The sequence below is a fragment of the Mobula hypostoma genome, chromosome 3, assembly GCF_963921235.1.
Source record: "Mobula hypostoma chromosome 3, sMobHyp1.1, whole genome shotgun sequence".
NCBI classification, from domain to species: Eukaryota; Metazoa; Chordata; class Chondrichthyes; order Myliobatiformes; family Myliobatidae; genus Mobula; species Mobula hypostoma.
The window spans coordinates 113,265,077-113,291,751 of record NC_086099.1 but is presented as its reverse complement, the minus strand read 5'-3'; the positions used below and the strand labels follow the sequence as shown (position 1 = coordinate 113,291,751).

Sequence of the window (26,675 nt, the reverse complement as noted above, 5' to 3'; positions counted from 1 at the left end):
CACAGAAAGCAACTAGAAGAATCACTAGGAGGGGAAAGATGAAATATGAAAGCAAGCTAGCAAACAATATCAAAGTGGATAGTAAAAGAGAGATGCGTGTGGATATACGACCACTAGAAAATGAGGCCGTAGAATTAATAACAGGCCAAGAAGATGGCAGATGAACTAAATGAGTAATTTGCATCAGTCTTTACTGTGAAAGACACTAGAAGTGAGTGCAGTTACTATTACAAGGGAGAAGGTACTCAAAAAGGCAAGAGACCAAAGGGTACATGAGTCACCCGGACTAGATGAACTGCACCCTAGGGTTCTGAAAGAGGTAGCAATAGAGATTGTGGAGGCATTAGTAATGATCTTTCACAAATCATTGGACTCTAGCATGGTGCCAGAGGTCTGGAAAATTGCAAATGTCACTCCACTCTTTAAGAAAGGAGGAGGTAGTAGAAAGGAAATTATAGACCAGTTAGCCTGACCTCAGTGGTTTGGGAAGATGTTGGAGCTCATCATTGGACTCTGGCATGGTGCCAGAGGTCTGGAAAATTGCAAATGTCACTCCACTCTTTAAGAAAGGAGGAGGCAGCAGAAAGGAAATTATAGACCAGTTAGCCTGACCTCAGTGGTTGGGAAGATGTTGGAGCTAATTGCTAAGGATGAGATGATGGAGTAGTTGATGACACAGGTCAAGATAGTACAAAGTCAGCATGGCTTCCTTCAAGGAAAATCCTGCCTGATGAACCTGTTGAAATTCATTGAGGAGATTACACGTAAGAAAGAATCAGAATCAGGTTTATTATCACCAGCATATGTCATGAAAATTGTTAACTTAGCAGCAGCAATTCATTGCAATACATAATAGTGAAGAAGAAAATAATAAATAAATAAGTAAATCAGTTACAGAATATGTATACTGAATAGATTAAACATGGTGCCAAAAACAGAAATAATATATATTTAAAAAGTGAGGTAGTGTTCACGGGTTCAATTTCCATTTAGGAATCAGATGGTAGAGGGAAAAAGTTATTCCTGAATCGCTGAGTGTGTGCCTTTAGGCTTCTGTACCTCCTACCTGATGGTAACAGTGAGAAAAGGGCATGCCCTGAGTACTGGAGATCCTCAATAATGGACGCTGCCTTTCTGAGATACTGCTCCTTGAAAATTTCCTAGGTACTTTGTCGGCTAGTACCCAAGATGGTCCGACTAAATTTACAACCCTCTGCAGTTTCTTTCGGTCCTGTGCAGTAGCCCCCCCACACCCCTGACCAGATAGTGATGCAGCCTGTCAGAATGCTCTTCATGGTACATCTATAGAAGGTTTTGAGTGTATTTGTTGACGTATCAAATCTCTTGAAACTCCTAATGAAGTATATTCGCTGTCTTGCCGCTTTAATAACTGCATCGATATGTAGGGGTTAGGTTAGGTCGTCAGAGATCTTGACACCCAGGAACTTGAGGCTGCTCACTCTCTCCACTTCTGATCCCTCTATAACAACTGGTATGTGTTCCTTTGTCTTAACATTCCTGAAGTCCACAATCAGGTCTTTCATCTTACTGATGTTGAGTGCAAGGGTGTTGCTGCGACACCACTCCACCAATTGGCATATCTCGCTCCTGTACGCCCCCTTGTCTCCATCTGAGATTCTACCAACAATGATTGTATCATCAGAAAATTTATAGATGGTATTTGAGCTATGCCTAGCCACACACTCATGGGTATAGGGAGAGTAGAGCAGTCGGCTAAGCACACACACTTGAGGTGCACCAGTGTTGATCATCAGCAAGGAGGACCAATCTGCACAGATTGTGGTCTTCCAGTTAGGAAATCAAGGAGCCAATTGCAGAGGGAGATACAGAGGCCTAGGTTCTACAAATTCTCCATCAGAATTGTATTAAATGCTGAACTATAGTTGATGAACAGCATCCTGACATTGGTGTTTATGTTGTCCAGGTGGTCTAAGGCTGTGTGAAGAGCCATTGAGATTGCATCTGCCGTTGACCTATTGTGGCTATAGGCAAATTGCTGCGGATCCAGGTCCTTGCTGAGGCAGGAGTTCAGTCTAGTCATGGACTAACCTCTCAAAGCATTTCATCATTGTCAACATGAGTGCTACTGGGCGATAGTCATTAAGGCAGCTCACATTGTTCTTCTTAGGCACTGGTATTGCTGTTACCTTTTTGAAGCAAGTGGGAACTTCGGTCTGTAGCAGTGAGAAGTTGAAAATGTCCTTGAATACTCCTGCCAGTTGGTTTTCAGAGCCTTACCAGGTACTCCATCGGAATCTTCCACCCTGCGAGGGCTCACCGTCTTTAAAGACAGTCTAACATCGGCCTCTGAAACAGATCACAGGGTCATCAGGTGCAGTAGGGATCTTCACAACTGTAGTTATATTCTCCCTTTCAAAGTGGGCACAGAAGGCATTGAGTTCATCTGGTATTGAAGCATTACTGCCATTCACAGAGTGGAAAAAGAACACGATCATGGCTGACAAGTGAAGTCAGAGCCAAAGTGAAAGCAAAAGAGAGGGCATACAATGAAACTAAAGCTGGTGGCAAGATAGAGAATTGGGAAACTTTTAAAATCTTGCAGAAGGAAAATAAGGTGTTACGTAACCAGCAACAATGAATATTAATCGAGACAGGTTTTATAAAAACAACCAAACATTTATTAAACACGTATAAACCATAAGAAAAAAAAACAAAGGAAAACTTTAGCCGGAGGTTAACAGATACGCAGCCGTTCATCAACTTCACTCGGCTCTGGTTCTTAAAGCGTTAAATGCGAAAACAGTTCTTAAAGTGGTACAGTCAGATATAGTTCCTAAGGCGATAACTTCGAAAGTCCAACAGTTTTACACATTCAATTGGGAGAGACTTCTCTGGAGAAAGATTTCTTCACAGACGAACTTTTACTGCTGGTTCTGTCCACAGGATTCCCGATGCCGAAAATAAACAGTTTAAATCGACTGACCTTAAATTCCTTTAGAGAGTGAGAGCCTTTTTGCATGAACTCATTGCTCTTTTGCAAGAGTTATCTCAATGCAGGTTCTCTCCAACAAAGACTCAATAAGGTCGATTCTTTATTATACTGCCAGACGATGTCGACTTCTCTCGATCTTTCGATGAATTCTTCACTCTCCCTTCAAATGTCAGAATTGAGTAAATTGGCACTTGCAGCCACAGATTTCCAGTCCGAGTAATATGGAATCTTTCAACAGAACGTACAACCCTTTTAAAAATGAAACTGCATCACAAAAACAAACACGCAACTGAAACGGAGGCACAACACGTTCTATCTGGAAATCTACAAACTCAAAATCTAATTGTGTCACCTGAGTCGACCCTTATATAGTCACGGGGCACATGTCATCATGTGACCTCACATCGGCAGGGAAATCACATCAGATGACCTCCAAAAGACCATTACATCATTCTCACAAAAAAACCATTACATCATTCTCACAAAAAAACCAGATCTCCTTGAGCATGTAACACCTCCCTCCAAAAAAAAATTTGGTCTCTTGAAGAACAAAATTTTAACAATTTACACAAAAAAAAACAAAGTTATAAAATTTACAAAATACACAATATATACAATCTTATCTTTCAGCCCTTTACAAACTAATGTACAGTAGGAGTGTTACAAATGATAAAATATCACTCAAAAAAATAACAAATTTTCATTGTACATTTAACATCTAGACAAACAGTCAGCGATCACTTGTCTTTACCCTTGATATGAGTGATCAAAATATTGTACTCCTGTAACATTAAACTGGATTATTAAATTGGAGTTTAATTTCCTTAACCCTTTTCCTTAACAGTCACAGTAGCAACCTCTCTCTGATAATACAGTTTTATCATATTTATATGACACAGCTGTGTTGTCTTTCTCCTATCTGGGGTTTTTACCACATAATCCACCTCATTCACCTTAGATTTAATCTCATAAGGACCATGGAATTTTGCTTGTAATGGGTTCATTTGCACTGGGAAAAGAACCAACACCTTATCTCCAGGCTTAAATGACCTCATCCTAGCATCCTTATCATACCACATCTTCATCTTCTCTTGAGCTAACTTTAAATTTTCCTTGGCCAAACTACAAGCTTTGTACAATCTTTCTTTAAATTTCAAAACATAATCTAACAAACTAGTGTGTACTTCTTTATTAATCCACTGTTCCTTCAACAAAGCCAAAGGTCCTCGAACTCTATGTCCAAACACATGTTCAAAAGGACTAAAACCTAATGATTCCTGTACTGCCTCCCTTACTGCAAAAAATAGTAAATGTATACCTTCATCCCAATCCTTTTCATTTTCTACACAATATGTCCTAATCATAGTTTTTAGTGTAGAATGAAACCTCTCCAAGGCTCCTTGTGATTCTGGATGATAGGCTGAGGAAATAATCTGGTTTGCTCCCAGTTTATAAACTATCTGCTGAAACAACCCAGACATAAAATTACTACCTTGATCTGATTGTATTTCCTTTGGCAGTCCAAAATAAGTGAAGAATTTTACAAGAGCTTTTGTCATGGTTTTAGCTGTTATATTCCTAAGAGGTACTGCCTCTGGAAACCTAGATGCTGTGCACATAATAGTTAGTAAATATTGATGTCCAGTGTTAGTTTTTGGCAAAGGACCTACACAGTCTACAATGATTTTTGAAAACTGCTCACCAAATACAGGAATTGGTTGCAGTGAGGCCACTGGAGTAACCTGATTAGGTTTGCCAACAACTTGACATGTATGACACGTTCTACAAAATGTCGCCACATCTTGTCTTAAACCAGGCCAATAAAAATGTTTAGAAACTTTGTTCATAGTTTTCTTTACCCCTAAATGACCACCCAAAGGAATACTATGAGCCATAGTCAAAATCTCATTTCGGTAAATTTTAGGAACAACAACCTGATGATTAGCTTCCCATTCCTCACCAGCAGGAATTGTAGGCGATCTCCACTTTCTCATTAATACCCCCTTTTCAAAATAATATCCAACTGGTACTTTTCCAAGTTCACTATCTGGAAGAGCTTGTTCTTTTAATTTAACTTTCTCAGGATCCCTACCCTGCTATCATCTCCTTCTGAGATAAAGACAAATCTTCATGATCAGACTTACCATCAAAATCCTGATCAAATAAGGTAGGTAAGAAAGTTTCTGATATATCCTCAAAATTCGAATCTTGATTGGAACTGTCATGGGTAACAACCACATCCTTTACATCAGTCTTTTTAGCCATAGCTCTTGTTACAACACAGGAAGAATCTGTGTTAGAACCCCTATGTGGTTCCTCAGAATTTGAATTTATTGTCAAATGCACTTCAGGAAAAACTTATCCACCTGCTAAATCATTCCCTAACAAAAAAGAAACATCATTCACAGGTATACTGGATTGTAGTCCTACTTTAACAACCCCTGTAACTAATCCTGACCTTAAATTTACTCTATGTAAATATACTGGCATAAGGGCACTCCCTACTCCTCTTATATAATTTACCTCATCCGTGTCAGACTCATCACTAAACCTTAGCACACTGTCTAATATTAGTGATTGTGAAGCTCCAGTATCTCTAAGTATCCTTATCGGTACTGCATTGGATCCTTCTTTCAAGTATACAAATCCTTCTGTTATAAAAGCCTCATATCCCTTCTTAACTTGGTCAAACTCTGACACATCTTCATTAATATTTTCTAAACCCTGTAGCTTTGCAAGTTTTCCAATATGCTGCACACAAGCATCTGGGGCCACTTCTTTCTCTTTCAGTTTCAATCGGAAGCAGTTAGCCACTACACGTCCAGGTTTCTTACAATAATTACAAATAATACCAAAATGCCTTTCCTTCACATGTCTCCCTTCATCCTTACTTTTCTCAGTAACTTCAAATTTAATGTCTGATTTACCTTGACTCTTTGTGTTAGTTTTCCTTTTAAAAATTTTACCTGGAGAAAATTTATTCTTGTGAATTAAAACATACTCATCAGCCAATTTAGCAATCTCCTTCAATGTAGCAGTGTCCCGTTCATTTAAGTATATTCTCACTTCAACAGGAATGCTTCTTTTAAATTTCTCCTGCAAAATTAGCTCTTTCAATTTATTATACTCCCCATTCACATTTTTAGAGGAAACCCATCTCTCAAAACACACAGATTTCTCATAGGCAAATTCCACGTAAGTTTTTTCCACCGATTTCTTTAAACTTCTAAATCTTTCTCCGTATGCTTCCGGAACCATCTCGTATGCCTTTAATATATTCTCTTTAACAATATCATAATCCAGTGTTTGCTCAGCATTTAAAGCTGTATAAACTTGTTGTGCCTTGCCTTTAATTACACTTTGTAACATCACTGACCATTGGTCCTTCGGCCACTTTAAACTCAGAGCAACTATTTCGAAATGTTGGAAATATGCATCCACATCAGCTTCATTAAGTGGAGGAGCCAAAACAACCTCACGACTAGCAATAAATTGTTTCGTAGAACCAGAAAACTGACTCCCGAACTTTAATTTCTGCATCTATTTTTTATTCTGCATCATAAATTCTGCTCGAATTTCCTCTGGTTTTCAGCTTCTCTTTCTGCAAACTCTCTTTTTCTAAGGGCTTCTCTTTCTTCAAATTCCCTTTTTTTATTAGCCTGTTTTTCGGCCATTTCCACTTTAAATGTTTCAAACTTTAACTGTTCAAGATGCAACTGCATTTCCAGATTACTCAGTGGAAACTTATCTAACACCTCCTGATCAAACAATTCCAAATTAATATAATGTTCAGCAATTTTTCTTTGTATGAAAGCCTTGGTGGAATTTCTCATAATCCCTTTAAATTCCAAACTCTTAGCAATCTCCAATACCGCAGGTTTTCTCGCAGTCTCTAAAAAACCCGAGTCAGGCGCCTTCAGAAAAACCGTCAATATCCATTGTTGCCGAGTACAACACACACACACCAATCAAACCAAAAAAAATCGGGTATTACCCTTTTACCAAATCAAAATGGCAATTACCAGAACATAAACTCAAAATCGGAACCTATCCCGGACGAGCCCCCACAAATTATGTTACGTAACCGGCAACAATGAATATTAATTGAGACAGGTTTTATAAAAACAACCAAACATTTATTAAACACGTATAAATGGTAAGGAAAAAAAACACAAAGGAAACCTTTAACCGGAGGTTAACAGATATGCAGCCGTTCATCAACTCCACTCGGCTCTGGTTCTTAAAGTGTTAAATGCGAAAACAGTTCTTAAAGCAGTACAGTCAGATATAATTCTTAAAGCGATAACTTCGAAAGTCCAACAGTTTTACACATTCAATTGGGAGAGACTTCTCTAGAGAAAGATTTCTTCACAGACGCACTTTTACTGCTGGTTCTGTCCACAGGATTCCTGATGCCGAAAATAAACAGTTTAAATCGACTGACCTTAAATTCCTTTAGAGAGTGAGAGCCTTTTTGCATGAACTCATTGCTCTTTTGCAAGAGTTATCTCAATGCAGGTTCTCTCCAACAAAGACTCAATAAGGTCGATTCTTTATTATACTGCCAGACGATGTCGACTTCTCTCGATCTTTCGATGAATTCTTCACTCTCCCTTCAAATGTCAGAATTGAGTAAATTGGCACTTGCAGCCACAGATTTCCAGTCCAAGTAATATGGAATCTTTCAACAGAACGTTCAACCGTTCTAAAAATGAAACTGCGTCACAAAAACAAACACGCAACAGAAACGAAGGCACAACAAGTTCTATCTGGTAATCTACAAACTCAAAATCTAACTGCGTCACCTGAGTCGACCCTTATATAGTCACGGGGCACATGTCATCACGTGACTTCACATCGGCGGAAAAATCACATCAGGTGACCTCCAAAAGACCATTACCTCATTCTCACAAAAAAAACAGATCACCTTGAGCATGTAACAAAGGTCATTAGAAAGGAAAAGATGGATTATGAAAGGAAGCTGATGACTAACATCAAAGAAGATATAAAGGGTAAAAGGGAGTTGAGGGAGTAATAGGACCAATAGAAAATGATGCTGGAGATATCGTAATGAGAAATGTAGAGATGGCAGAGGAACTAAATGTATATTTTACAACAGTCTTCACATGGAAGACATTTGCAGTATACTGGACATTCAAGAGTGTCAGGGAAGTGAAGTAGGGGTGGTGAAAATTATGACTGAGAAGGTGCTGAATGGTCTGAGGGGTAAATAAATCTCCTGGACCCGATGGAATGCACCCGCGGGTTCTGAAGGAAGTAGCTGGAGAGATTGCGAAGGCATTAACAATGATCTTTCAAGAATCAATAGATTCTGGCTTTGTACCGGATGATTGGAAAATTGCAAATATTACCCTGCTATTTAAGAAGGGTGGGAGGCAGTGGAAAGGAAACTAGATTTGTTAGTTTGACATCAGTGGTGGGAAAGTTGTTGGCATCAACAGTTGGGGATGAGATTACAGAGTACTTGGAGGCACATGACAAGATAGGCCAAAGCCAGCATGGTTTCCTGAAAGGAAAATCCTGCCTGACTAACCTACTGCAATTTTTTGAGGAAATTACAAGCCAGGTCGACAAAGGAGATGCAGTGGATTGGTGTACTTAGATTTTTAGAAGGCTTTTGACAAGGTGCCGCACAGGAGACTGCTGAGCAAGATAAGAGCCCATGGAATACTAGCATGGATGGAGCATTGGTTGATCAGCAGAAAGTGAAGAGTGGGAATAAAGGGATCCTATTCTGACTGGCTGCCAGATACCAGTGGAGTTCCACAGGGGTTGGTGTTGGGACCGCTGCTTTTTTCAATGATTTGGACTATGGGATTAATGGATTTGTTGCTAAATTTGCCAATGATACAAAGATAGGTTGAGGAGTGGATAGTGTTGAGGAAACTAAGCCTGCAAAGAGACTTAGATAGTTTAGGAGAATAGTCAAAGAAGTGGCAAATGAAATGCAATGTCGGAAATTGTACGGTCATGCACTTTGGTGGAAGAAATAAACAGGTAGGCTATTATTTAGATGGAGAGCGAATTCAAAAGGCAGAGATGCAAAGAGACTTGAGAGTCTTTGTGCAGGATACCCTAAAGGTTAACCTCCAGGTTGAGTCGGCGGTGAAGAAGGTGAATGCAATGTTGGTATTCATTTCTAGAGGTTTAGAATATAAGAGCAGGGATGTGATGTTGAGGCTCTATAAGGCACTCGTGGGACCACATTTGGAGTATTGTGTGCAGTTTTGAGCTCCTTATTTTAGGAAGGATATACTGACATTGGAGAGGGTTCAGAGAAGATTCCCGAGGATGATTCCAGGAATGAAAGGGTTACCGTACGAGGAATGTCTGGCAGCCCTTGGACTGTATTCCCTGGAGTTCAGGAGAATGAGGGGGTATCTCATAGAAACGTTCTGAATGTTAAAAGGCCTGAACAGATTAGATATGGCAAAATTATTTCCCATGGTAGGGAAGTCTAGAACAAGAAGGCACGACTTTAGGATTGAAGAACGTCCATTTAGAACAGAGAGGCAGAGAAATTACTTTAGTCAGAGAGTGGTAAATCTGTGGAATTTATTGCCACGAGTGGCTGAGGAGGCCAAGTCATTGGGTGTATTTAGGGCAGGAATAGATAGGTTCTTGATTACCCAGGGCATCAAAGGGTATGGGAGAGAAGCCAGGAGAGTTGGGATGACTGGAAAATTGGATGAGCTATGATTGAATGGCAGGGCAAACTTGAATTGCCTACTCCTGCTTCTATATCTTATGATCTTATTCATGCTATTGGGTTTCGCTTTGTAGGAAGTAATGTCTTGTAAATCTTGCCAGAGCTATTGTGCATCCGATGCCAACCTCGTTCGAAATTGTCTCTTCACCCTTGAAATGGCCCTCCGCAGATCATACCTGATTTTCTGGTACAGACCTGGGTCGCCAGACTTGAATGCCACAGATCTAGCCTTCAGCAGACGACATACCTCCTGGTTCATCCAGGGCATTTGGTTTGGGAATGTACAGTACGTTTTTTAAGGCACACACTCATCCACACAGGTTTTCATGAAGTCAGTAACAACTGCAGCATAGTCATCCAAATTCATAGATGAATTCATAGACTGATTCAAAACAGTCCTATAAGCGCTTCTGTGCTTCCCTTTTCCATACCTTCTTGGTCCTCACTGCAGGTGCTGCAGTCTTCAGTCCCTGCCTATACTCAGGGAGAAGAAGTACAGCCAAGTGATCAGACTTCCTGAAGTGAGGGCGTGGAATAACACAGTTGGCTTTCTTGATGGTGGTGTTACAGTGGTCCAATGTATGTTTATTCTGGTATTGCAAGTGATTGCTTAGTGATTGGTAAAGGCTGCTTCGTACTTGTTGATCCCATTGCTCGGATCATCTAAAGCCTGATTGATATTGACCTGAGGTGAAATGTATACCACTACCAAAATGACCCCGGAAATCTCCTGTGGTAGGTAAAAAGGATGGCACTTAATTGCTATATATTCCAGGTCTGGTGAGCAGAAGTGGGACAGCACTGATATTTGTGCACCAAGAAGAGTTGATCATGAGGCATACTCCACCTCTGCTTTTGAGAGACACTATAGATCTATCCTGATGGTGTATAGTAAACCAGTTGGTCTGAATCGCTGCATCTGGTATGGAAGGGGTTAACCAGAAATCCGTGAAACACGCTGTCCTAATGTCCCTCTGATTCAGCACCCTAGCTCTGAGAATTCCTTGAGGAGATTACAAGTAGGATAGATAAAGGGGATGCAGTGGATGTTGTAGATTTGGACTTTCAGAAGGCCTATGACTAGGTGCCACACATGAGGCAGCTTAACCAGTTAAGAGCCTATGCTACTACAGGAAAGTTACTGGCATTGTTAGAGCATTGGCTGATTGGTAGGAGGCAGTGAGTGGGAATAAAAGGATCCTTTTCTGGTTGGCTGCCAGTGACGAGTGGTGTTCCGCAGGGGTTCCACTTCTTTTTATGCTGCATATCAATGATTTAGATGATGGAATAGGTGGCTTTGTTGCAAGTTTGCAGATGATAGTTTGGTGGAAGGGCTTGTAGTATTGAGGAAACATGTAGGCTGCAGAAAGACTTAGATTAGGAGAATGGGCAAGAGAGTGGCAAATGAAATACAATGTTGGGAAATTCATGGTCATGCACTTTGGTAGAAGAAATAAATGTGCAAACTATTTTCAGAAATCTGAGATGCGAAGGTCTGAGGAGTTCCTGTGCAGAACACTCTAAAGGTTAACCTGCAGGTAGAGTCAGTGGTAAGGAAGGCAAATGCAATGCTAGGATTCATAAAAACATAGAAAACCTACAGCACAATACAGGTCCTTTAGCTTGTAAAGCTGTGCCGAACATGTGCTTACCTTAGAAATTACGTAGCCCTCTATTTTTCATTTCAAGAAGTCTAGAATATAAGAGCAGGGGTGTGATGCTGAGGCTTTATAAGGCACTGGTTGAGCCTCACCTTGAGTATTGTGAACAGTTTTAGGCTCCTTGTCTGAGAAATGATCTGCTGGCATTGGAAAAGTTTCAGAGGAGGTTCACAAGGATGATTTTGGAAATGAAAGGGTTATCATACAAGGAGCATTTGATGGTTCTGAGTCTGTACTCACTGGAATTCAGAAGGATAAGGTGATCTCATTAAAAATTTTTGAATGTTGGAAGTTTAGACAGAGTAGATGTGGAAGGGATGTTTCCCAAGGTAGGGGAGTCTAGGATAGGCGCGTCCATTTAGGACAGATGCAGAGAATTTTCTTTAGCTTGAGGGTGTTGAATTTGTGGAATTTATTACAACAAACAGCTGTGGAGGCCAGGTCGTTGGGTATATTTAAGGTAGAGATTGATAGGTTCTTGATTAGGCATGGCATCAAATATTATGGGGAGCTGATCAGGAGTTGGGCTGGGGGGTGCGGGGGAGAAAGGATCAGCCATGATTGAATGGTGGAGCGGACTTGATGGGCCAAATAGCCTAACTGGTCCTGTGTCTTATGGTCTTGTATTGTTATGGGGCATCTCTTTTTTTAAAAAAAAAAGTAAGAGTAGAGTGCATAAAAGTAAAAAGCAAAAATCGCATAGGTCACTAAATTCTAAAAGGAGAATGAGTATAAGGGCACTTTATCTGAATGCCCGTAGTAGTAGAAACAAGGTTAATGAACTTGTGGCACAGATCAGTACCAAGGCATATGATTTAGTGGCCATTACAGAAACCTGGTTGCAAGGTGGAGATGAGTGGGAATTGAATATCCGAAGCTGTCAGGTAATACGAAAAGATAGGCAGAAATGCAAAGGAGGTGGTACGGCACTCTTATTTAAGGATGAGATCAGGGCGTTTGTGAGAGACGATATAAGATCTACGGGTCAAGATTAAGAATAGTAAAAGGAAAAGAAATCACTGGTGGGAGTTGTCTATAGGCTACCTAATAAAAATATTGCAGTGGCAGAGGTGACTAACCAAGAAATAACTGAGGCTTGTAGGGACGGAACGGTAGTTGACATGGGGGATTTTAACCTCCACATAGGGTGAATCAGGTTGGTCTAGGAAGTCTTGAGGAGGACTTCATAGAATGCTTCCGTGATGGCTTTCCTGAGCAGTAAGTTAGTAAACCTGCAAGGGAAAATGCTATCTTAGATCTAGTCCTGTGCAATGAGACAGGTAAGATCAATGATCTTGTCGTCAGGGATCCTCTTGGAAAGAGTGATCATTGTGATTGAATTTTACTTACAGATGGAGGATGAAATAATTAGATCTAAAACTAGTGTATTATGCTTGAACAAGGGAGACTACACCAGGATGAGGGAGGAGTTGCTAATGTGGATTGGGAGCGCATGCTATTTGGTAGAAACAGTGGAATACTTTCAAAGAGATGTTTCACAGTGCTCAACAAAACTATATTCCAGTCAAAAATAAGGACAGTAAGTATAGGGAGAGCCAGCCAGCCTTGGATAATTAAGGAAATAAAAGATAGTCTCAAATTAAAAGCTCATGTGTACAAAGTCACAAAGAGTAGTGGGAGACTGGAGGACTGGGAAAACTTTACAAAGCAACAAAGAACAACTAAACAAGAAATAAGGAAAGGGAAGATAGAGTATGAAAGTAAATTAGCACAAAATATAAAAACAGATAGCAAAAGTTATTATAAATATATAAAGCGGAAGAAGGTAGCAAAAGTCAATGTAGGTCCCTCGGAAGGCGAGAAGGGGAAATTGATATTGGGTGATAAGGAAATGGCTGAGGCATTGAATGACTATTTTGTGTCGATCTTCACGGTGGAGGACGCGTCTAATATGCCAAAGAATGATGTTATAGATGAAATGGGAGATGAGGAACTCAATAAAATCACTGTCACTAAAGAGATAGTGATGAACAAACTAGAGGGCCTGAAGATAGATAAGTCCCCTGGTCCTGATGGGATGCATCCCAGGGTGCTGAAGGAATTGGCGGAAGTTATAGTAGACACGTTGGTAATCATTTACCAAAATTCTCCAGACTCTGGGCAGGTCCCGGCGGATTGGAAGACAGCAAATGCCACGCCACTTTTTGAAAAAGAATGTAGGCAAAAGATGGGCAACTATAGGCCAGTTAGCTTAACATCTATAGTCAGGAAAATGCTTGAAGCTGTCATTAAGGAAGCAATAGCGAAACATTTAGAAAGGAGTGTTTCCATTAGACAGACGCAACATGGATTCAGAAAGGGCAGATCCTGTTTGAGAAACTTACTGGAGTTCTTTGAGGACATAATGAGTGCAGTGGATAGAGGGGAACAGATGGATGTTCAGAAGGCGTTCAAGAAAGTGCCACACAGGAGACTTATAAATAAGATACAGATGTATGGAGTCGGAGGAAGTGTATTGACATAGATAGTGGATTGGTTAACCAATAGAAGGCAGAGTGTTGGCATTTCTCAGGTTGGCAGTCAGTGGTGAGTGGGGTGCCGCAGAGGTTGGTGCTGGGCTTGCAGCTGTTTACCATTTACAATGATGATTTGGAAGAGGGGACTGAGTGTAGCGCAGCAAAGATTGCTGATGACACTAAACTGAGAGTGCAGAGGGATATAGAGATGTTAATTGAGTGGGCCAAGGTCTGGCAGAGGGAATACAACGTTGATAAATGCGAGATCATCCACTTTGGAAGGAATAATAGAAGAGCAGATTATTATTTAAATGGTGAAAGATTGCAGCATGCTGTTGTGCAGAAGGACTTGGGAGTGCTTGCGCATGAATCGCAAAAAGTTGGCTTGCAGGTGCAACTGGTTATTAAGAAGGCAAATGGAATTTTGGCCTTCATTACTAGAGGGATTGAATTCAAGAGCCGGGAGATCATGCTGCAACTATACAGGGTACTGGTGGGGCCACACCTGGAGCACTGTGTGCAGTTCTGGTCTCCATACTTGAGGAAGGATATACTGGCTTTGGAAGCAGTGCGGGGGAGGTTCACCAGGTTGATTCCAGAGATGAAGGGGTTAACTTATGAGGAGAGATTGAGTCACCTGGACTATACTGTCTGGTATTCAGAAGAATAGAAACATAGAAAATAGGTGCAGGAGTAGGCCATTCGGCCCTTTGAGCCTGCACCGCCATTCAGTATGATCATGGCTGATTTTCCAACTCAGAACCCTGCACCTGCCTTCTCTCCATACCCCCGATCCCTTTAGCCACAAGGGCCATATCTAACTCCCTCTTAAATATAGCCAATGAACTGGCCTCAATTGTTTCCTGTGGCAGGGAATTCCACAGATTTCGCCACTCTCTGTGTGAAGAAGTTTTTCCTCATCTCGGTCCTAAAAGGCTTCCCCTTTATCCTTAAACTGTGACCCCTCTGAATGAGAGGGGATCTTATAGAAACACACAAAATTTTGAAAGGGATAGATAAGACAGAAGTAGGAAAGTTGGTTCCATTGGTAGGTGAGACTAGAACTTGGGGACATTGCCTCAAGATTCAGGGGAGAAGATTTAGGAAGGAGACGAGGAGAAACTGTTTTTCCCAGCGTGTGGTGAATCTGTGGAATTCTCTGCCCAGGGAAGCAGTTAAATCTTCTTCACTAAATATATTTAAGATACAGTTAGATAGATTTTTACATAGTAGGGGAATTAAGGGTTATGGGGAAAAGGCAGGTAGATGGAGCTGAGTTTACAGACAGATCAGCCATGATCTTGTTGAATGGCGGGGCAGGCTTGATGGGCTGGATGGCCTACTCCTGCTTCTATTTCTTATGTTCTTTAATATTATTGGCTTGCTTACCTTAATGACTTTTTAGTTGTCTTCTGTTAATTTTAAAAGCTTCCTAATCCACTAACTTCCCACTATTTTTTTCTCTATTATATACCCTCTCTTTGGCTTTTTTGTTGGCTTTGACTTCTCTTGTTGGCCACAGTTGTGTCATCTTGCCTTTAGAATACTTCGTCCTCTGTGGGCTGTATATATCCTGCGTCTCCCTATTTTATTTCAGAGGAGCAGAATTAGGCTTTTCAGCCTATCAAGTCCACTCTGCTGTTTCATCATGGCTGATCCAAATCCCATTCAGCCCCATACACCTGTCCTCTCACCAAATCCCTTGATGCCCTGACCAGTCAGGAATCTATCAACCTCCAAATCTATAAATATACCCATGGACTTGGCCTCCACCAAAGTCTGTGGCATAGCATTCCACAGATTCACCACTCTGGCTAAAAAAGTTCCTCCTTACTTCTGTTCTAAACGGTTGCCCTTAATTTTGAGAAAACATCCTTTCCACATTCACCTTACCTAGTCCTTTCAAAATTTGGTAGGTTTCAATGAGATCCCTACACATGCTTCTAAATTCCAGTGAGTACAGGCCCAAAGCTGCCAAATGCTCCTCATATGGTAACCCTGTTCCTAGAATAAATCTCGTGAACTTCCTCCAGACTCTCTCCAATGACAATACATCCCTTCTGAGATAAGTGGCCCAAAACTGTTGAGAATACTCCTAGTGTGGCCTGACAAGTGTCTTATAACGCTTCAGCATTATCTCCTTGGTTTTTATATTCTGTTCTCCTTGAAATAAATGCCAACATTGCACTTACCTTCTTCACCACAGACTCAACCTGTGAATTAAACTTCTGGAAATCTTGCATAAGGACTCCTAAATCCCTTTGCACCTCTGATGTTTGAATTTTCTCCCCATTTGGATCTACACTATTGCAATCTCCTTTTACCAAAAGGAGCAATTGTATGGAGCACTGTTTTCCATCTGCCACTTTTTTAACCATTCTTCCTACTTGTCTGTCCTGCTGCGTATTGCTTCCTCAGCACTACCCCTCCACCTGTCTTCCTGTCATCCACAAACTTTGCCACAAAGCCATCAATTCCACCATCTCAATAATTGACAAACAATGTAAAACGTAGCAGTCCCAATACTGACTCCTGAGGAACAACACTAGTCACTGACAACCAACCAGAAAAGGCCCCTTTTATTCCCACTCGCTGCCTCTTGCTTGTCAGCCATTCCTCTATTCTTGCCTAATCTTTCCAGTACAGGTCCACAATCCCTTGTCTGAAATCCTTGGGGCCAGTTGCATTTCGGAATTCAGAATTTTCTGGATTTCAGACCCCCCCCCTCTCCAACCCCGATACCAAAAAACGCATATGCTCAAGTCCCTTATTTAACCTGCCTCAGTATGGTGGAGTTTAGGGCCCAGCGGCATACCAATCCTACACACATCCTCCCGTATATTTTAAATCATCTCTAGATATAATACCTAATGCAATATAAATGCTATGTAAATAATTGTTATACTGTATTGTTTAGGGAATAATGACAAGAAGAAATTTTATTTCCAACAAAAACATTCAATAAAACATAAAAATATACAGCTTCAAATGAACTGAATCAGGCACATGGTAAATGACTTATTGGAATAAATGTAGAATGTCGCTGTCACTGTCACTATAAAACTTCAGTAACTTGTCTTTCTGTTTATTTAAATCATATACAGTGGTAGTTCCGACACTATTTTCTTCAGTAAGACGCCGCACAGACACACCACGATCAAGCTTCTGCAATAACTCCACTTTCTGCATTATTGATAGAGAAGATTCCTTCTCTTTTTTTCATTGTTACCCATAGGGGTATCTGCAGCTCTTTTTGACATTTTCACAGTGAAATTAAACACAAAGCAACAGTGAACACAAAATATCAGTGAACAGCAAATGCACGTGTAACCAGTACGAGTGCTAAGCCACAACTGATGTCTGGCTAGTGCTGCCACTTCACACCTGAGTGACGTCAGCTGTTGGTGAAAAAAACTTTGGTTTTTGGAGCTTTTTGGATTTCAGAATTTCAGATAAAGGAACGTGCACCTGTAATGCCATTATATTTTATCTTGTTAAGCAGCTTCATGAGAGGCACCTTATCAAATGCCTTCTAAAAATTCTAAGTAAATTACATCCACTGCCTCTGTCCAGTCTGCTTGTTACTTCCTCAAATAATTCTAACAGATTTGTCAAGCAGAAACCATGCTGACTTTGACTTACTTCATCATTTAATGTCCATGTACCCCAAAACTTCGTCTTTAATAATGGACTCTCAACACTTTCCCAACCACTGAGGTTAGACTAACTAACCTATAATTTCCTGTCTTTTGTCTTCCTCCCTTCTCAAAGAGTAGAATGACATTTGCAATCTTCCAGTCCTCTGGGACCATGCCAGAATTAATTAATTGATTCTTGAAAGATCATGACCATTGCATCTGTCATCTCTTCAACAACCTCTTTTAGGACTCCGGGATGTAGTCCATCTGGTCCAGGTGGCTTATCCACCTTAACACCTTTGAGTTTGCCTTGCACTTTTTCATTTGTAGTGACAATGGCACTTAGTCCTGCTCTCTGACACTCATGGACCTCTAGCATACAACTATTGTCTTCCAGAGTGAAGAGTGTTGCAAAGTACCCATTGAGTTCGTCTGTCATTTCTTTGCGTCCTATGCCTCCTATTACTACCTCACCAGCATAATTTTCCAGTGGTGCAATATCAACTCTCACCTCCCTTTTACTCTTTATATAACTGAAAAACTTATAGTATTGTGCTATATATTATCTGCCAGTTTGTCCTCATATTTCATCTTTTCCCTTATAGTTTCTTTAGTTGCTTTTTGTTGGATTTTAAAAGCTTCCCAATCATCCAGCTTCCCACTCACTTTTGTGACCTTATGTCCTTTCCTCGACTTTTATGTAGTCCTTCCATTGTAAGCCACGGTTTCCTCGCCCTGCCATTTGAGAACAACTTATTCTGTGGGACATATCTATCCTGCACCATGTGAGCTATCCCTAGAAACTTCAGCCACCTCTGCTCTGCCATCATCCCCACCAGTCCAATTCAACCTGTGCAAGCTCCTCCCTGATGTAATTCCCTTTATTCCATTGCAATACTGATACATGTGACTTATGCTCTCCCACTCCAATTGCAGTATGAAATCAATCATGTTTTGATCACTGTCTCCTAAAGGTTCCTTTACGTTAAGCTGACTAATAAAATCTGGGTTATTACATAACACCCAATCTAAGATAGACCCTCATCTTGGCTACACTTTGGCCTGTATATGATTCCCGTAATTGTTTTTTTTAATCCTTGCAGTTTCTTAACTCCATCCACAAAAATACGGCATTCTCTGGCCTTCTGTCATCTATTTCTAAATATATAGAACATAGAATAGTACAGCAATGTTGTGCCGACCCTCAAACCCTGCCTCCCATATAAGCCCCCACCTTAGATTCCTCCATATACCTGTCTAGTAGTCTCTTAAACTTCACTAGTGTATCTGTCTCCACCACTGACTCAGGCAGTGTATTCCATGCACCAACCACTCTCTGAGTAAAAAAACCTTCCTCTAAATCCCCCTTGAACTGCCCACCCCTTACCTTAAAGCCATGTCCTCTTGTATTGAGTAATGGTGCCCTGGGGAAGAGGCACTGGCTATCCACTCTATCTATTCCTCTTATTATCTTATACACCTCTATCATGTCTCCTCTCATCCTCCTTCTCTCCAAAGAGTAAAGCCCTAGCTCCCTTAATCGCTGATCATAATGCATACTTTCTAAACCAGGCAGCATCCTGGTAAATCTCCTCTGTACCCTTTCCAATGCTTCCACATCCTTCCTATAGTGAGGTGACCAGAACTGGACACAGTACTCCAAGTGTGGCCTAACCAAGAGTTTTATAGAGCTGCATCATTACATCGCGACTCTTAAACTCTATCCCTCGACTTATGAAAGCTAACACCCCATAAGCTTTCTTAACTACCCGATCCACCTGTGAGGCAACTTTCAGGGATCTGTGGACATGTACCCCAAGATCCCTCTGCTCCTCCACACTACCAAGTAACCTGCCATTTACTTTGTACTCTGCCTTGGGAGTTTGTCCTTCCAAAGTGTACCACCTCACACTTCTCTGAGTTGAACTCCATCTGCCACTTCTCAACCCACTTCTGCATCCTATCAATGTCTCTCTGCAGTCTTTGACAATCCTCTACACTATCTACAACACCACCAACCTTTGTGTCATCTGCAAACTTGCCAACCCACCCTTCTACCCCCACATCCAGGTCGTTAATAAAAATCACGAAAAGTAGAAGTCCCAGAACAGATCCTTGTGGGACACCACTAGTCACAATCCTCCAATCTGAATGTACTCCCTCCACCATCACCCTCTGCCTTCTGCAGGCAAGCCAATTCTGAATCCACCTGGCCAAACTTCCCTGGGTCCCATGCCTTCTAACTTTCTGAATAAGCCTACTGTGTGGAACCTTGTCAAGTGCCTTACTAAAATCCATATAGATCACATCCACTGCACTACCCTCATCTATATGCCTGGTCACCTCCTCAAAGAACTCTATCAGGCTTGTTAGACACGATCTGCCCTTCTCTAAGCCATGCTGACTGTCCCTGATTAGACCATGATTCTCTAAATGCCTATATATCCTATCTCTAAGAATCTTTTCCAACAGCTTTCCCACCACAGACGTAAGGCTCACTGGTCTATAATTATCCCGACTATCCCTACTACCTTTTTTGAGCGAAGGAACAACATTTGCTCCCTTCAATCCTCCGGTACCATTTCCGTGGACAACGAGGACATAAAGATCCTAGCCAGAGGCTCAGCAACCTCTTCTCTCGCCTCGTGGAGCAGCCTGGGGAATATTCCGTCAGGCCCTGGGGACTTATCTGTCCTAATGTATTTTAACAACTCCAACACCTCCTCTCCCTTAATATCAACATGCTCCAGAACATCAACCTCACTCATATTGTCCTCACCATCATCAAGTTCCCCCTCATTGGTGAATACCGAAGAGAAGTATTCATTGAGGACCTCGCTCACTTCCACAGCCTCCAGGCACATCTTCCACTTTTATCTCTAATCGGTCCTACCTTCACTCCGACTCACCAAGGCCTTCTCATGCCCCTTTCTTGCTCTTCTCAGCCCCTTATTAAGCTCCTTTCTTGCTTCCCTATATTCCTCAATAGACCCATTTGATCCTTGCTTCCTAAACCTCATGTATGCTGCCTTCTTCCACCTGACTAGATTTTCCACCTCACTTGTCACCCATGGTTCCTTCACCCTACCATTCTTTATCTTCCTCACCGGGACAAATTTATCCCTTACATCCCGCAAGAGATCTCTAAACATCGACCACATGTCCATAGTACATTTCCCTGCAAAAACATCATCCCAATTCACACCCGCAAGTTCTAGCCTTATAGCCTCATAATTTGCCTTTCCCCAATTAAAGATTTTCCTGTCCTCTTTGATTCTATCCTTTTCCATGATAATTATAAAGGCCAGGGAGCGGTGGTCAGTGTCCCCAAGATGCTCACCCACTGAGAGATCTGTGACCTGACCCGGTTCATTACCTAGTACTAGATCTAGTATGGCATTCCTCCTGGTCGGCCTGTCCACATACTGTGACAGGAATCCATCCTGGACACACTTAACAAATTCTGCCCCATCTAAACCCTTGGAACTAATCAGGTGCCGGTCAATATTAGGGAAGTTAAAGTCACCCATGATAACAACCCTGTTATTTTTGCACCTTTCCAAAATCTGCCTCCCAATCTGCTCCTCTGTATCTCTGCTGCTACCAGGGGGCCTATAGAATACCCCCAGTAGAGTAACTGCTCCCTTCTTGTTCCTGACTTCCACCCATATTGACTCAAAAGAGGATCTTGCTACATTACCCACCCTTTCTGTAGCCGTAATAGTATCCCTGACTAGTAATGCCACCCGTTCTCCCCTTTTTCCGCTCTCTCTATCCCTTTTAAAGCACTGAAATCCAGGAATATTGAGAATCCATTCCTGCCCTGCTGCCAGCCAAGTCTCTGTAATGGCCACTACATCATAATTCCATGTATGTATCCAAGCTCTCAGTTCATCACCTTTGTTCCTGATGCTTCTTGCATTGAGGTACACACATTTCAGCCCTTCTACCTTACTGTCTTTACACCGTTTATTCTGCTTCTCTTTCCTCAAAAGCCTCTCTGTATGTTAGATCTGGCTTTACTCCATGCACTTCTTTCACTGCTCTATCGCTCTGGGTCCCATCCCCCTTGCAAATTAGTTTAAACCCTCCCGAACCATGCTAGCAAACCTACCTGCAAGGATATTGCTCCCCCTCGAGTTCAGGTGCAACCCATCCAATCTGTACAGGTCCCACCTTCCCCAGAAGAGATCCCAATGATCTAAAAATCTAAAACCCTGCTCCCTGCACCAACTCCTCAGCCACGCATTCAACTGCCATCTCCTCCAATTCTTACCATCTCTTGAGGTCCTGTTCTTCAGCCTTCTGCCTAATTCCCGAAACTCACACTTCAGGACCTCATCCCTCTTTCTGCCTATGTCGTTGGTCCCAACATGTATCACGACTTCTGGTTGCTTTCCCTCTCGTACCAGGATGTCGTGCACCCAGTCAGAGACATCCCGGACCCTGGCACCCGGGAGGCAACAAACCATGCAGGTGTCCTTGTAACGTCCACAAAATCTCCTGTCTGCTCCCCTGACTATAGAGTCTCCAATGACGACAGCTCTCCTCTTCTCCGTCCCACCCTTCTGCACCACAGGGTCAGACTCAGTGCCAGAGGCCCTGCCACCGTGGCCCACACCTGGTCGGTCGTCCCCGCCAACAGTATCCAGGATGGTAAACTTATTATTCAGGGGAATGGCTACAGGGATGCTCTGCGCTACCTGTCTGCTCACCTTCGCTTTCCCCCCTCTGACTGTCACCCAACGACCTGCTTCTGATAGCCTAGGTGTGACTACCTCCCTGTAGCTCCACTGCCTCATTCTCCCTTATGAGTCGAAGGTCATCCAGCTGCTGCTCCAGATTCCTTACGCGGTCTTCCAGATTACCTATAATTTTGTCTCTTACCAACAGAGCCACACCACCACCAATGCCTTCCTGTCTGTCCTTTCTATACAAAGTATATCCTTTGATGTTAAACTTCTAACTATGACTTTCTTTCAGCCATGACGCAGTGATGCCCACATCATATAGAATTATCTCTAATTGCACAACGAGTTTGTCCTGCATGAGGGCTCCTAATTGTTTTTGCATCTCTGATTTCTGAAATTTTAGAGCAGCTTGACGTTGAGCCCACTAGGGAAAGGCAGTTCTGGATTGGGTGTTGTGTAATGAACCAGATTTGATTTGGGAACTTGAGGTAAAGGAACACTTAGGAGTCAGTGATCATAATATGGATGAATTGACCATCCAATTTGAGAAGGAGAAAATAAAAAGAGATGTATCAGTATTACCGTGGAGTAAAGGGAATTACAGAGGCACAAGAGAGGAAGTGGCCAAAGTTGATTGAAGGGAATGATGGCAGAACCACAATGGCTGGAGGTTCTGGGGGCAATTTGGAAGGTGCGGGATAGATACATCCCAAAGAAAAAGTATTCTAAAGGGATCTATGGCTGACAAGCAAAGTCAAAGACAGGATAAAAAAACAAACTAAAGGGCATCTAATATTACATAAATTAATGGGAAGTTAGAGGATTGTGAAGTTTTTAAAAACCAACAGAAGATAGCTTAAAAAACATAACAGAAAAAAAAATATGAAGGTAAGCTAGCCATAATATAAAATAGGATGGAAGAAAAGTTTTTTGGGGGTTTATGAAGAGTAAAAGAGAAGACAATGGATATTGGACCCCTTGAAAATGATGATGGAGAGGTAGTAATGGGGGATGAACTTAAATATTTTGTGTCAGTCTACCCTGTGGAAGACATTAGCAGAATGCCAAAAATGTGAAAGTTTTCGGGGGCAGAAATGAGTGCTATTACTAAGGAGAAGGTACTCGGGAAGCTGAAACATTTGAAACTGTATCCAGGGTTCTGAAAGGGATTATGGAGGCATTAGTAATGATCTTACAAAAATCACCAGGATTCTGGAATTGTTCCAGGGGACTAGAAAATTGTAAATGTCAGTCAACTTTGTATGAAGGAGGGAGGCAGAAGAAAGGAAATTATAGGCCAGCTAGTCTAAACTTCAGTGGTTGAAAAGATGTTGGAGTCAATTATTAAAGATGAGGTTATGGGGTTCTTGGAGGCACATGAAAAATAGGAAGCAGTGATCATAATAGAATAAAATCCACTGTGCACTTTGAAAGTGAGAAGCTAAGATAAGATGTAATTCAGCAAAGATAAATACAGAAGCACAAGAGAGTAGCTGGCCAAAGTTGATTGGAAGGGGACACTAGCAGGGATGATGGCAATGACTGGATTTTCTTGAGTAAATTGATGCAGGATCAATTCATCCCAAAGAATAAGCATTTGAAAGAGGATGAGGCAAGTGTGGCTGACAAGGGAGTCAAAGATAGCATAAAAGTAAAGGAGAGGGAATACTTTATATCAAAAATTAGTGGGCAGCTTTAAAAACTACCGGAAGGCAACCATAAAAGCAATAAGAGAAAAGAAGGTAAGCTAGCCAACTGTATCAATGAGAATACCAAAAGTTTTTATTTTAGATACTGTATGTAAAGAGTTAAAGAAAGGCAAGAATGAGGTGGAATTTAACAGAATGACGTAGGACATAGACTGATATTCTGAATGATACGGAATTTCTAAAGGTGCACGTCAGTCCACAGTCTCCTCTGCTGCTGCGATTAGGCCATATTCAGGTTGGAGGAGCAACACCTTATATTCCGTCTGGGTAGCCTCCAATCTGATAGCATGACCATCAATTTCTCAAACTTCCAGTAATTTTCCCCACTTACTCCTTCAACATTCCCCTCTCCCATTTCCCTCTCTGTCCTTATCTCCTTACCTGCCCATCACATCCCTCTGGTGCTCCTCCCCTTTCCTTTTCTTCCATGGCCTTCTGTCCTCTCCCATCAAATTTCCTCCTTTCCAGTCCTTTATCTCTTTCACCAATCTACTTCCTAGCTTTTTACTTCACCCCTCTCCCTCTACCAATTTCACCTATCACCTACTACCTTATACTTCTTCCTCTCCTCTCCCCCCCCCCACCTTATTACCTGACTTCTAATCTCTTTTTTTCTAGTCCCGATGAAGAGACTGAAATGTCGACTATTTACTGTTTTCCATAGATGCTGCCTGGCCACTGAGTTCCTCCAGCACCTTATGTGTATTACTTTGATTTTCAGCATCACAGTCTTCCTCTTGTTTAAGGTTGTGGATTAATGTTTTGTCAAGGGTGAAAAAAATTCATTGCCTGTGTTAGGTAGACATACACTTTAGTCGCTGCACATTGTATTCCGTGTTTAAGATCCAGCTTCAGTAAAATGAGAGGAATTTTAGAATAGGAAATAACGCAGAATGTATGTATGTACAGTATTTTTAGCATTGGCAATGAAAGATAATCTCTTAATGGGTGATGAGAGAGGGGGATATGGAAAGAAATGATCAAGTGTAGTCTTGTTTTGAAAGAGCAGGGTTAGAGTTAGAAATAAGTTCTGGACAAGTTCAGACAAAAAAAAAGTACAAATAACCTTGATTTATAATTCATTTCATACTTGGTGACAATAATCATGCAGTCTCAGTTGACACTTTCATGCTCAAAACCTATTACTTAATCTTGGATTTAACTAACATCTTTATATCTTTTATTTTCATGTTTGCACTTTACCCAAATGGAAAGCATTTTATAACTACATCATTTGCATGAAAAGTCCTCTATAACTAAGTTGTTTTTTTAAGATCGATTCTTCATAGTAACCATATATTTTCGATGGAAATTGTCTCAGAATGAATTGAATAAAGACGAAATTTATCTTGTTGTAAATCTTTCTTCAAAATTACTTGCTGTGATGAGTATTTTAAAAATTTTCAGACATACTTTTGAAGAAACAGTAATTTTGTAAAAATTTATGAAATAATAGTCCTCCAACAAAATCATAACTGTCACTGAAAGCAACTGTCTCTATACTATAACGTATATAGTTTAATTAGTAGAAAGAAAATTCTATAATTTTATACTTTCTATAAAATAATTGTTGTGTATTTACAGACTACAGCTTGCGTCGGAATAACTCGGTCAATAGTTTATCTCAAGTTGGTGCATCACTCCAAACTTCTGCATCTAGTTTGCTTCAGTGCACATCTAGACCTTATTCTTATCCTAGCTATCCATTGTCAGCAACACTACCACTTGGTAACAATAATCACATTGGACAACGCCTGTATCTTTCTAGTCATGGGTCTTACTTCTAAAGCATTGTAAATGGAATATCTACAAATTGTAAATGTTTTGGGGGAGGGAATGGAAGTTGGCTTTCTAAAATATTTGTGTTCATTTGTTATACTATGAAATTTACTGAGGCACAAATGTATAATTATCTGTGTATTAAAAGTTTATCAGATTGTTTATATGTTCTTGTTATAAAGAGTTTTGAACACTGTTGGCACATTTGATATGATTCATCACTTTTGGGATCCAAGTTTGTTGTCTTTCAGTAAATTTACTCTAGATTATTTAGATTGTTATTAATGCATCAAAATTAAGAATGTTAGGATTTATAGCTACAGCAGTGTTGTGTTTTCCTTCCAAGTAAAAGTGTTTCTTGCCTCATTGGGGTTGCCTTACATTTAAGCCATCCACAAGAAATTTGACAAGGTTGGACACAGCACTTATTTAACAATCCATTAGTTTTAACTTACCATTGTATCAATGGGAAAGTCGAGAAGCAATGCTCTGCCACAATTAGTTTGGGTTGTCCACGCATAGTTAGATTAAATTACTCCCACTGGTTCAAATTGTTAAATTGAGTTTTCTTGCTTTTCCCAAAGCCTGCGTGTTCTAGTTCAGAGATAATTTATATTGTATTAGTTAATTTGTTGCAATCATGTGTTCAATTAAACTTCAGCAAAATTTGTACTGCTTTGATTTATTTTTCAAATGAGAGTAGATGAATTGACTGATGAAGACGAGAAACCAGAACTCCACCTACGCACACAGAGAGCATTATTCGTGTACAGGCTATTCCCGGGTTACAAATGACAAATTTATGGACATACATATGAGCAAGCACACAAGATAATATTAAATTTACAAGTCTGATATGCATATATATGTTTGTTTTCATGGATGGCAGAAGCAGTTTCCTCTCTCACTCTCACTCCATCTTGAGTATTTGTTCTCTCTTATCAATCTCATGTGCTTTTAATATGATTCAATGCAATACTATTGCCATATGAAATTATATTAGTGTATTTTCCAAC

The 26,675-nt window shown here is 40.9% G+C and overlaps 1 protein-coding gene across 1 annotated transcript in view; it reads left to right on the top strand.

Annotated features, from left to right (window-relative positions):
- Nucleotides 1-25,667, top strand: part of rbm46 (RNA binding motif protein 46) — a 91,019-nt gene extending 65,352 nt beyond the window's left edge. The window contains exon 4 of the mRNA XM_063042238.1: nucleotides 25,465-25,667. Coding sequence (XP_062898308.1) covers nucleotides 25,465-25,667 — 203 coding nt within the window. The remainder of the gene's footprint in view (nucleotides 1-25,464) is intronic.
- Nucleotides 25,668-26,675: the final 1,008 nt, after the last annotated feature.